The sequence below is a fragment of the Glycine soja genome, chromosome 8 (assembly GCF_004193775.1).
Source record: "Glycine soja cultivar W05 chromosome 8, ASM419377v2, whole genome shotgun sequence".
Taxonomy (NCBI): domain Eukaryota; kingdom Viridiplantae; phylum Streptophyta; class Magnoliopsida; order Fabales; family Fabaceae; genus Glycine; species Glycine soja.
This window is the reverse complement of record NC_041009.1, coordinates 2,182,746-2,195,431: the sequence shown is the minus strand read 5'-3', so window position 1 is coordinate 2,195,431 and position 12,686 is coordinate 2,182,746. Positions and strand designations below refer to the sequence as shown.

At 33.2% G+C, this 12,686-nt stretch overlaps 1 protein-coding gene across 4 annotated transcripts; it reads left to right on the top strand.

The window, feature by feature from the left end:
• The first annotated feature begins 7,013 nt into the window (after window positions 1-7,013).
• Window positions 7,014-12,190, top strand: LOC114421103 (26S proteasome regulatory subunit RPN13-like). 4 transcript variants are annotated; one of them, XM_028386902.1, is made up of 14 exons: window positions 7,014-7,190; window positions 7,347-7,406; window positions 7,753-7,845; window positions 7,940-7,999; window positions 8,281-8,319; window positions 8,401-8,475; window positions 8,567-8,633; window positions 8,989-9,055; window positions 10,084-10,184; window positions 10,272-10,295; window positions 10,824-10,918; window positions 10,991-11,068; window positions 11,157-11,211; window positions 11,837-12,190. In XM_028386902.1, exons 2-14 carry the CDS (start codon window positions 7,368-7,370, stop codon window positions 11,980-11,982), a joined length of 939 nt encoding a protein of 312 aa, XP_028242703.1. In that variant the 5' UTR covers window positions 7,014-7,190; window positions 7,347-7,367; the 3' UTR covers window positions 11,983-12,190. The 4 variants fall into 4 exon arrangements, with proteins under 4 accessions (XP_028242703.1, XP_028242700.1, XP_028242702.1 ...); XM_028386899.1 differs by having other exon boundaries at window positions 7,016-7,190; window positions 8,974-9,055; XM_028386901.1 differs by having other exon boundaries at window positions 7,017-7,190; window positions 8,974-9,055; window positions 11,840-12,190.
• The last annotated feature ends 496 nt before the right edge of the window (window positions 12,191-12,686 follow it).

Sequence of the window (12,686 nt, the reverse complement as noted above, 5' to 3'; positions counted from 1 at the left end):
ACAAAGATGTTGCCTTATTAGGAGACAACCCCTTGCCATCTTCTAAATTTGTATCTTCATTTTTTTTAGCACAAGGATGGGACTTTCCAAATACTCAACTTGTTGCCATCTCCCAAAATCCACTTTGTGTCATCTTTAACCACCATACATGAAGCTTGGATGATATATCAAATGAAATTGTACCAATGACTTTTAATAAATTGAATATCTGCAACATAATTTTTTTTCGGGATAAAATTATGTTAAAACTTATTGTAGTCTTTATTTTAAACAAATATTTTAGTCTACTACTTATATATTTATATTTACATTTATATAAAAAAATATGCAAATAATGAATGATATACATTTAACAACAAACTAACATATTGTACTTGTGCTTTGTATGATCAACGTACAATATTTATATTCCAGTAACATTTGTCTAACGGACATGAATCCTCTCTCGTCATCTTTTCAGTGAAGACAATTTTATGTTTATCTCTTTCCTCAAAGAGGAGGAGGTGAATGAAGTAATTAATGATTGTGGTAGTTAAAAGAGTTGACCCAGATGGTTACACTTTTCTATTCATCAAAGAGTTGTGGGAATTGTTAAAGGTGATATTATGAGATTCTTGGAGGAATTTCTTTCTCATGGTGTTCTTCCTAGAGGTACAAATTTGTCTTTCATCTCTTTGATCGCCAAATGTGATGTAATCCTCAAGGGTTAGGTGATTTTAGACATATCTCCCTTGTGGGTTGCATATACAAGATATTAGCTAAATTGTTAGCTAATAGGATGAAGAAAGTGTTGGGAAGAGTTATTAATCATAGGCAAAGTGCATTTATTGGAGGGAGACAACTTCTTCATAGTGTGATGATAGCAAATGAGATGGTCGATGATGCGAAGAGAACAAAGAAGTGTCTTTTTTTTTTAAAGTTGATTTTAAAAAGGCTTATGATTCGATATCATGGGAGATTTTATTTTATATGTTACCTCAATTAGGATTTCATGGTACATGGATTAATTGGATTAAGGGATGTCTTCAATCATATTGGGCTTTGGTGTTGGTGAATTGACGTCCAACTCAAGAATTCAAATGTTCTAAAGGATTTCATCAAGGAGACTCGTTAGCCCCCTTTTCATTTTTGGTTGTGGTGGAGGGATTGATTGAATTAATGAGGAAAGCTAGACACAAAAACTTGTTTGAGGGATACGTTGTAGACAAAAATGAGTGTGAGATAAATTTGCTATAATATGCCAATGACACAATATTCGTTGGAGAGGTGAATGTGACAAATGTTTTCACTATAAAAGTTATTCTTAGATTATTTGAATTAGTTTCCGAACTAGGTGTAAGTTTTCATCAGAGTAGCTTTGGTGAAATTGGATTGGACAAGGGAGTGGTGGAGAGGTATTCTAGTATGTTGAATTCCTTCCCATTTTCACATTTAGGGCTATTTATTAGGGTGAATCCTCATAGGACAATGATGTGACAACTCGTCATACAAAAATTTCAAATGAGATTAACCCTTTAGAAGCATAAAAATGTGTCTTTTGGTGGTCAGGCTTCCTTTGTTTTACCTCTTATTTTTTAAAATTCCTAAGGAAGTTAACTCTACATTAGAGGGAATTCAAAGAATATTTTTGTGGGGTGCAAATAATGATAACAAAAAAGATTGCTGGGGTGAAATGAGACATGATTTGCAAAAGCAAAAAAACGAGAGGATTAGGGGTAAATTTTTTTTGACAAATTCAATGAAGCACTTTTGGGAAAACGAAGATGGTATCTTTTTCATTGCGATGAAGGTCTATGGTGGGAAGTTTTAGCGTCTATATATGGTGATTGGCATAACATTTTGAGGGAGGGAAACTCTACTATGTAGAGTTTTGTGGGACCTTAAGAAAGATCGTGGTGGCCTTTGTAGACAAGGTTGGTTTGACAAAGGTATTTTTTGTAAAGTAGGGGTGACAAATAAAATTAGATTTTGGGAGGATACTGGCTTAATGGGGAAAGTTTGGCAAACCAGTTTCCAAGATTATTCCTTCTTTTGGAACAAAAGGAGGTGGTGGTGGTGGGAAAAATGGGTACGTGAAGGGAGGATAGGTGGTGTTGGTCATTTAGATGAAGAAGAACACCCTTTGGGTGAGAGAGTGAACTTATTTTACAACTTAACCATTTTTTGTGTAATGTGCAGGTACAAAAAGAGTTCTTAGACTCTTGGTTCTGGTTGGAGAATGCTTCAGGTAGTTAGTTATTCTTTAAATTCGACTTATAAATTACGCTTTGGAGATATTGAGCTAGAGAAGCTGGACTCTACCTTTGTGGAAGTGTGGGAGGTAGAAATATCCGCCAGAGTGGCTTTTCTCATTTGGAGATCTATAAGGGGAAGACTACTAACCAAAGACAACCTCTTCAAAAGAAATATTATTGGGAAGGAGACGATTTGTTATGTCCTTTATGCCTTCAACATCTTGAGTTTCTCAACATCTGCTAATTTCTTGCGACTTTATTGTCAAGGTATGAAATGCTTGCTACAGTTGGACATCACCAAACTTTGCCTACGCTGCACCGAACTTTGTAGTTGGTCACTTCTGGCTAAATTCAGATTTGGGGAGATCACACAAGGAAAGTCAGATTTGGAAGGTAGTGTGGTGCACAATAATTTTTTGCATTTGGAAAGAAAGGAACAGTCGTGTTTTTAATCAACAAGTTGCAAATTGGAAGCTTTTAGTCCAGGATATTATGTTTTAAGTTTGGTCTTGGTTGAGCTCTTTATCACCTTGGTTTAAATTCTCATATGTACAGTGATGTAGTAATATTCAAACATGCTTGCTTTCGTGCTAGGAGGAGGATAAATGGATTGGATGAGTTAAATGTACAGGGTGGGTATAAACAATTTGGGGTAGGGTGACTTTGTTTTGGAGTTGTTGGGTAGGAGGGGATAAGACTAAACTTTTGTTATAGTTCTCGGGTTAACTTATATTTACACATATATGTTGTTAATATGGGTTACCAAGGAGGTGATCTCCTGCATGATACTTGTATTTGGGTATCTCTAGTACCATACCTTATCAATATATTATACTTATTTGATGTTTATTTTTCAATAATCCTCTCCCGTTTTGGAGGCAACTGCATGTGTAACAGTCGTTTTTTTTAATAAATAAATAATACAGTAATAAGTTAATAAATAAATAAATAAATAAATAAAAATATAATTAGGTCATAAATCTCCACTATATAAACAAAATGTTAACCTAGAGCAGCTTTTACAAAACACTTCTGCCCCTTTTTCTTTTCTGACGCACAAGAACCCTAACAGAGCAACCAGAGGAGGAGCTCTAGAGAGCACCAGAGACGCCACCATTGCTAACAGAGAACATTTAAGCGACTACCTCGAGGTAAGGGATGAGTTACTCACGCTTGAGGATTAGAATGAACATGTGTAGGGATCCCTAGAGGATCAATTTTTGGGTTATTTTGGGGTGTTTATGAATTTAATTATGTTTTCATGTTTAATCGCGGATTGAGTGTGTTTGATGAACCAATTGGTGTTCTGTTGCGAGTTTGTTGTAGGATTGATGTGTTTCTCTGTTAGGTGTGTACCTTAGGAATTAGAATTCTTTATAATTAACATAAAAATTGTGTGGTGGTGATTTTGTTTATACCAGATATGTTGGCCTTTCAATCTTTTTCCTGTGCTAATGTATATTGTGTCCAGATAATTATTTTTACACCGCAGTGTATACGTGTACATATATATTGATACTGTTTTTTTTACAAACTGTATATTTTATTTCACGTGGGTAATTTCTTGTCATGAAATTCATAGGTGTAGGGATTGTTGGATAATTGAATTGGCTAAAATCATTTAAAGAAATTAACTAAAATTGTATTCACATTGTAATTAGGCATTTTCTTGATGTTGGCAACTTAGTTGAAATATATTTAAAATATAGGTATACATGTTGTTCATAGAAATCAATATGAGTATATATTTTATTGTTATATATATAATTTGTATTTACTTAATAATATATTTGATATTATTGTGATTACTTTATATTAATATATATTTAATACTTTTTATATGTTACATGTGATATGTACGTTTACGTTTACGTTAATATATATATTTTGTTATATATTTTGAATATAATATACTTATATATATATATATTACGTGTATTTTATAGTTACTTGTTTATAAGCCTTGAAGTTAAATATTGTATATTATTATTATTATGATAAATTGTTATCTAATTGTTGAGTATATTTTGTAATTAGTTAGAGTGTGAAATGTTAGACTGTAGACATGAAATATGGTTATGAATGAGTGTGTGATTGATATTTGTAGAGATATTACTTGTCATGTGAGTTATGAGTTATACAGTAACCCGACCAGTGTGTACCTTGAGAGAACTTTTATGCGCAGTGTTAAAGAAAATTGTAGGATTCCTAGTTAGGATCCTGAAGGGTTAAACTGTAGCGCATTTTGTTAAATATGTTGGAATATAAGAGTGAGGTCGTGGGTATTATATAACTCATAAACAGTGTCTGCGTGCAAATAAAAAAAAAATATATTTTAGGGGTTGGACCTGAATCAGGAAGGTGAGGCCCAAACGGATTCTTCGGAGTCTAGGCCTTGGGGGTAAAGATACTCGGTTTGAGTGCTCCTTTAAGCCCATGTTGATCCCATGTGGTTGGGGCATTCTCGCAAAACAGAGTAACCCTGACTGGTCACCTTATGATGTTACTTAGTGAGAATGACCGAGTATACCCATTGTGTGGTGTGCTTTGTCATGTACTCCTAAGCGCCCCAGTGTTGTTTTTCACTGACATGGTACCACATTGCATATAGGCTTGAGTCTTAGTATAATTGTTGCATAACGCTTGTGTTTGAATTTCATTGAGTTAACAATTGTGGTTGATGTTATTTTATGGAGTGTGTAAACTTGAATGGGTGTGAATAATGTGTGCGATTTTGTGCAGTAATGCTATTTATATAAATTCAGCTTTAAGTATTATATGTTTCACATGCTCTAATGTTTTATTATATACGAATGTGATAACTCACTCCCGGTGTGTGTTTGTGTTTGGGCTGATTGCCACTTTGTTTCAGGTGAGCCTTCATATGATGAGTCACATGCTAGAGATGGAGAGACTTAGTCTGTGATAGGGATTATGATTTACTGAATGATATAATTGTGTTATACTTTTCTTCTTTAGTTTCTTTTTATTATTTATTTAGAGTGAACGGCCTTGTTTTGAGCCGGGATAATCTTATCTCTTATTAAAAAAAAATATATTCTATTATGTTTTCACTAAGTGGATGTGAACCTTTACCCTTTTGAATTGATTTAAATTAAATGTGTTTAAAAAGAAAAATTATTAATTAATTTTGCATTTTTTTTCTTCTTTTATTATTATGTGTTTATAATATTTTAAATAAATTTTGTATGATTTATTTAATTAGTTAGTTATAATTGTAAGGGTAGAGGGTGTCACAGCATGCCCAGTTAAAAATATTGTAGTCGTTAGATTATACGAATCAGTCGAATTTCTTTATGTGTCCTTTTTTTCACTTTGTTTCTCTCCATTTGTAAATGGACACACACACAAATATGTTCTTTTCTCTCTCACCAAATCGCATGTGTGTGTTTGGATTATAGTTTGTAAAGTTAAGTTTAACTTAAAGTAACTTTTTAACTTAAGGTTAAGTAAAAATAAATTGAATGTAACTTGTTTTATGTTTGAATACTTTATTGTAAAAATACTTTTTTCAAAATAAAACTTGTTTGGATGATTTGGATGAAAAGTAGGATTATTATATAATGACTAAATTAGACATAAAATTTGAATAGAATTTAATTAAAATATAATATTATGATTTATTTCATTATTTTTTTAAGTACATTGATAATATATTATTACATCTTGTTAAAAATTGAGGGTGTATTATAAATTAAAAAACATAGAGTTTGCAAAAAAAATTATTAAAATATATACATATAAAATACATTTTTAATTAATATTAGAAATAAAAATTAATATAAAAAATAAAATTAAATACATACAACATATTTGAGGCGAAGAAAAATTAGAGAGCGTTGAACGGAAAAGTAAGCCACATAGTGCTTTGGATTAAAAGTACGTTTTCACTATAATTGCATTCAACGTAACGGAAAAAAAAATTGTCAAACACATGAGAGTGGCGTTTGATGCTCCCTGAATGGCCGTTTGGAACTCCAAACGGGTAAACAAACATACCCCAGGTGATTGCCTTGAGAATTGCAAGCTGTCACCGGAACGATCAACCTCGTCCTTAACCATTGCTGACTCCTTTCTCTCTCTACAAATCCTAAGTTGTCACCTTGAGAATTGCAAGCCGTCACCGGAGCGATCAACCTCGTCCTTCACCATAGCTGAGGAGAGGGAGTTTCATAAGCGAAAGTGACTGGTGACGTTGGTGGTCTTGGAAGGCTGGTGGTTGAGGACAAGGTTGTTCCGGTGAAGCTCACTGTTCTCCGACAACCTACTTTGCAGAGAGAGAGAGAAAAATATTTTCCGTTTTTTTTAAGTCTCATTTACGAAGAGAGAATGAAAAAGAAGACGAAAGAGACACGTGGAAATATCAAATTAATTCATAAAATCAAAATGACTATAAATATTTTAATTGGACCTGCAATTGCCTCCAAAACAAGAAATAATTCGCGCGCGCGTCAACTTTTGGACTGTTTTTATATAATTATAGATAATAAAATTCACATTTTTCTATGTAAATAATTTAATAATTCATACAGTCACTGCTTATATGGTTTACCTTTTTATTTCTTGTATATGAAAAACACGACTTATTTTATTTTAGTACCATGTTTTTTTTTAAATCTGAAATTACTTTGATAAAATTCAAACTGAATCACACTATTTTATTTTGGTAACAAAATCTGCATTTTTTTTTATTTTCTTAGAAAAGAAAAGGAAATTAATTAATTAATTAATGATTAAAAACAGCGGTGGATGAGGATGTCATTCTCGTAGTTTATTTTGAAGACGAAGATTGAATGGGAAAAAGCAAAGAAGCGTTAGAGAAGTGAACAGAAAAGTGTAAAATAAATTAAGCGGAACCCTCGATTTGTGCTTTTCAATTTTCTTCCCTTTCTCTTGCTTTGCGTTGAGTTGAGTAATACTATCAACTAAGCACTTGTAAGTACATATTTCTTCCTTTAGGGTTTTGTTTTTTCGCGGCCTTTCTGAACTTATAGTCGCTGCTCATAAGTAACGGGTATTATGCATTCATTTATTATACATGTATGCATGCTTTTCTGGTTTTGTTTTTTGAAATTGATTCATGTTATGTAGTTCTGTTTGCAATCTGGAGCTATGAGTTCGTCTTCGGCAGATGTTTTTCCAGCAATTCTGGTAATAATAATGCCTCTGGATTGAAATTTTTGTCTTCTGTAGATGTTTCCCTCCCTTTTATTCGCTCATGAAATTTTCTCTATGTTGATTTGTGAGAAAGCCCATGGTAGGGTAGTGCCGTGCTAGAAAGTTTATTGCATTAAGGATCCCCATTACTTTAAATGTAGATGATGATGTGTGCGCGGCTTAGTTGCAATGTATGGTTTGCTATTTGATATAAAGTTAACGGTAAATTTGTTTTGAATTCAATGAATAAAGTCAAAGAGATCTGGGATCAAAGTGTTAGGGTTTTTTCATTTGTGTTTTTTCCTCTGTTTTTTCATTGGATGAAAATATATATTGACAGGAAGTTATGCTGGAGTTCCGTGCTGGCAAAATGTTTCTTGAGGAAAAAAGGGTTGTTCCTGATACACGGAAAGGACTTGTTCGAATTGCTAGGGTATGGTTTAATTGCATGTCGAATACTTCATTATTCATTGTGTTTTAAACCCTTTACTGCAACTGGATTTTTAAAGTGATTGCTTCTGTTTCAGGGTGAGGAGGGATTAGTCCATTTTCAGTGGCTTGATCGCACACAAAATGTTGTTGAAGATGTATCCTTTGTTTTCAGTGGCTTGGTAATCATCATTTAAGGGGATGCACAATTAGGTTCCTTCTTTTGTTCAGGAGTTTTCATTTATTTTACATGTTTAATTCAAAGTGTAATTTGATTATTATTCTCAAATTCAATGTTTTCTGAGTTTTTCTTCCTGCTCCTTTCTGAGCATTATTCTGCTGATTATCATTTTTTATACTGTATCTCAATCACAATGATATATATTATGTTGCTTCCCGCTGGATTTAACTTGATCTTTCTTGACCCAAGCTAACACAGGATCAGATAATATTTCCCAACGAGGCTATTTTTGAGAAGGTTCCATTGCTTTACTCTCAATCATTTTGGTTATACTATTTTGTTTGATGATTCTTACAGCTCTAATTATTGGTTGCATAGGTTAATCAAACATCCGGAAGGGTTTACATATTGAAGTTTAATAGCGATGACAGGAAGTTCTTCTTCTGGATGCAGGTTGGTCTTATTACTCATTTCCTCTGATCTCCTAAGTGCTTACCTGTATGATTAGCTCTTACATTTCTACACGATCCTTCATTGTGTCTAGGAATCAAATGCTGATGATGATTCACAACTGTGTAGCTCAGTGAATGATTACATTAATAGACCATTAGGTAAGTTGCTTCCTCTTGGTAGCTTAAGCCTCCTGTCACTGGATAGTCCTGCTATTCTGCTTAAATGTCACGGTGAAATAGATTTTTGTTCCTAATAAAAATGAAAGGAAAGTAGTCATGACAAAAATTGTGTCTGTCAAATTTTAAATAGTTTTAGAAAATATTCAAGTTTGCTTCCATTTTGTATTGATTTTTGGATCAGAAAAAATTAATACATTGGAAACCACTTCTTTTCAAGAAGTATACATATTTATTTGTAATTCAACTCTATTTATTGACAAAAGTTTTCAGAATACATGAAAACCATTGAATGCGCTTCAAATTATATACTGATTAACAGAGTTGCTTGGTGAAGAGGAGCCTGATGGATCCCTTCCACTTCAAGTTTCTGAAGATATGGCTGAGGATGACATCTCGTCTAGGTACTGATGTATTTTGGATATTTAAATGTTTGCAGATGCTATGACTTACAAAATTAATGAGTTTTGTTTCTTTGTTTGTTTTAATCTTGTAATTGGTGAAGGTAGTTTGCACTTCTTGCTACAGATGAAATTCTGGTAAAGTTCCAATCAAAGTGGAAAAAAATGCATGTTCGTGCATTTTCTGTGTTTATTTTCAGATCTTCTCACTCTGTACTGTCTATTTTATTTACTTCCCATTTTTTACCCATTTGTTAGATACCTCCATTCTGTAAGAGATTGTGCACTGGCCAAATCTAATATGGGTGGTTTTGCCAGTAGAATTCAGTGTGTATCCTCTTCTTTTAGAAGGATTTATATTTTTTTTGTGCTAGGCTGATTGATTCAAAACAGAGCTACTCTATCATGGCTATGAATTTTGTACCCTTGCCTTTTGCAAGTTCAATGAATTAGTTGAAAACAGAATCATCACTACTCTGGAGCTTAGAACCAACATCAAGTAGATTGGGTTGGATGTAATATATGCTGCTTTTATAGTAAATGGTTCTTTAGTGAAGAGAAAGTAAAGGCCTGAAAATGTTGTCTTTAACTACCAAATTCTTTCATTAGCAAATTGTCTCATCTCAGCCAGCCAATGTTTTAAGTACTAAATGGCACATGGCTTCATATTCATCTCACTGCTAAATATCTTTGATTTTTCTTTTCTAAACATGAAATAATGTTATTTAAGGTTGTAGTGAGTTGTGACTGTTCTTCCTTTGAGATTTGATTCCACTAAAGTGAAGGTTGCATTTTATAGGGTAAAATGTAGAGTTATGACCATTGATGGGAAAATAAATAGTTGGGATTGTGATAAAATACAAACATATGTATAACTATGAAGTTGTTAAAATCTCAATCCTTTGTTTTTATTTGGTGTGGTCATGCATTTTGGGAGGTAGTTTAGTTATCAAAGGGTATCTAACCCTTGTTGCTTTCTCTTATCTATAGCCAACTGGACACTAAATGCATTGAATTTTGTTGTTAAAAAGAGCTGCAAACTTGGGCGTGGAAGCAACGAGTGATGTAACATCTTCTGGTCCAGTTAAATTGGAAGATCTCCAAAGAATATTGAGTAACATTGGGCCTGCAGGTAATAAGTTCAATTGAAAGAGATAATATTGTGTGTACTTTTTAATTATTGAGACCTGACCTGTTATTTTTCTAATGATGTTTGCAGATAGTATTGTTGATCCTGATGGAGGTAATCATCTGATACTATACTCCATTCCTGGTTATCTATGAACACAGTAATAAAGATGTGTGTCAACAGAAAATATTGCATGCTATTACATTCAAAGTTCAAACTAGAGATGTATAGGCCATACTGAAGTACATTTTTCACAATGATGATGAGAGGGAAATATATGTCAACTAACCAGGATACAAAATTTTATTTGCCTAGTTATGAGTTACAATGTTTGGTTCACCACTGGAGTGGTAGTATTTTTTTTTTTTTTGGGGGGGGGGGGGGGATCATTGTCTAATATGTATGTGCATTATCATAATATCCAAAGTTTGATGTTTATTGCTAGTTATCATTGCTGGAATCATGCTTTTTGATTTAGAACTTATCATTGTATTCTTTGAAAACTTGAGCCATCCACATACAAAACTGTTTCATGATGAAGTGGATTAATTGGAATAAGCTAGACTTTTTTCCATCTTATTTTGGGGTAAAATCTTAATAAAAGATAAATATACTTTGACAATTTTCCTGTTTTTTTATTAGGCTTGGGACTTGGGGATATATTGAAGCCTGATCTAATAATGCCATTGATGGATACATTACCTTTGGAGCAGCGTTTAGCTCCCTACTTACCTGAGGTACATGACAATGTGGTGTTTGAGTTTTAGTATTCTTTCATTTACAGATTCATGCAATATTCTTTGATGTAGGGTGAATGGTCTCCAGAAGAGATATTGGAGTTGTTGCAGAGCCCACCTTTCCGTCAGCAAGTAGATTCGTTTACTTATGTGAGAATGCAGTGCCTCACTACTCTTATTTAACATTCTTTTCAAAATATACTAATAAAGGTTTTTATGCATGTATTTATTGCCGTAGGTACTTCGAACAGGACAGATAGACTTGTCTCAGTTTGGAATTGATCCAAGTAAATGTGAGTAGTACTTTCTTGTTTTTCGTCTAGCCCAAGTATTAAGTCCTATTTGCGTTTTTAATGCCCATTGTAGTTTTCTTCTCTCATCTAGCTTGTTCTATGACATGTATAATGGGTGCTGATGTTTTTTTTCCCCTTTATTCCCTTTTTCTATTTGGTATGGTAGGTAGGGGTTTCAGTACAATTTATTTTTCCCGCATGTTTGGAGTGGGTGGTAGAGTGGGAAAAGGGAATTGTCATTGAACACAACTCAGACTATTTTCTTCCAAACTTTCATGTCCTTTTAGGGTTTAAACGTCTGATGCATGTCTGTCTTGTATGAAATCGGTAGTTTTATCATATTAGAGATATAGATTAGTTTAGTTGGTTACAAGTTAGTTTAGTTAGTTAAAAATTAGTTAAGTTTAGCTATATAAGACTCAATGTATTTATATAAAAATTGATTTGCTCATTTGAACATTATCCAAAGTAATATTCAAGTTTCTCTTTTCTCTTTTTTCCATCTCTCTACCTTGAATTTTATCATACCATTTCATGTGAAGAACATAAAATGAGAAAAAGTGTTAGAAACTATTATCAGATTATTGGTTGATGATTTAATATTGATTTTTTTTTTCTTTCTTAGCAGACAAGTTCACAGTTTTGTCTTTTCTTGAGGCTCTTGAGGATTCTGTTTCTAAGTCGGTTGAGTCTGAAGAGGCTAGGCAAGATGATCGGGATTTAAGATCTCAATCTTGTAACCGTCATGACCCAATGGATGAATCTCAGTAGCGTGGTTCATTCAGCTTGTTCTTTTTTCTATAGATACAAGAAAACATCTCGTGTTTTTATTTTTATTTTTTGAGACATTTTCTTCTTGAAAAAGGAAATTTAAAATGCAGTGAGAAAAAAAGTACAAATATCATTTGAGATCTTTTAAGGCTATATAGTGAGTTATTGATTAATAAAGTCGAAGCATTTGTTTCCCCTTTCTTCAAAATGTTTATAATTTATAATCTTTATAATAACGATTCTTTCTCTATCTTTATCCTTACTTTGGTATTTTTTCACCAAAACTGGGTTTTGCATGATCGATAAGGATGGACACGTGCAGGGGATGGGTATACCTGGTACCCGCTGGGAATGGGGGAACCAAAAGTCATACCTGCCCGGGATGGATTTTGGGGAATGGGAAATCTTATATCCAGCCTTGTCCTGTTGTCATGTCTACTCCAATAGCCAATGCTTCTCATTAGATTATTGCTCAAAGCGCAGAGTCACATAATGAGTTTCAATTGATAATGCATTTTGGTGTATAAACTTGGAAAAGTGTTTTCATTATATCTGAATTGCGTATAAGCAGCTTAGTGCTTAGCATTTTTTTCCCGTTGGTATTGTGGTCGGACAATGGACAAGTGCATGGTTGGTTTAGAGTTGAGTTAAATATAATTGATTTTGGAAAAACTGACAAGTATTGAAACGCGGTTGTCATTAAA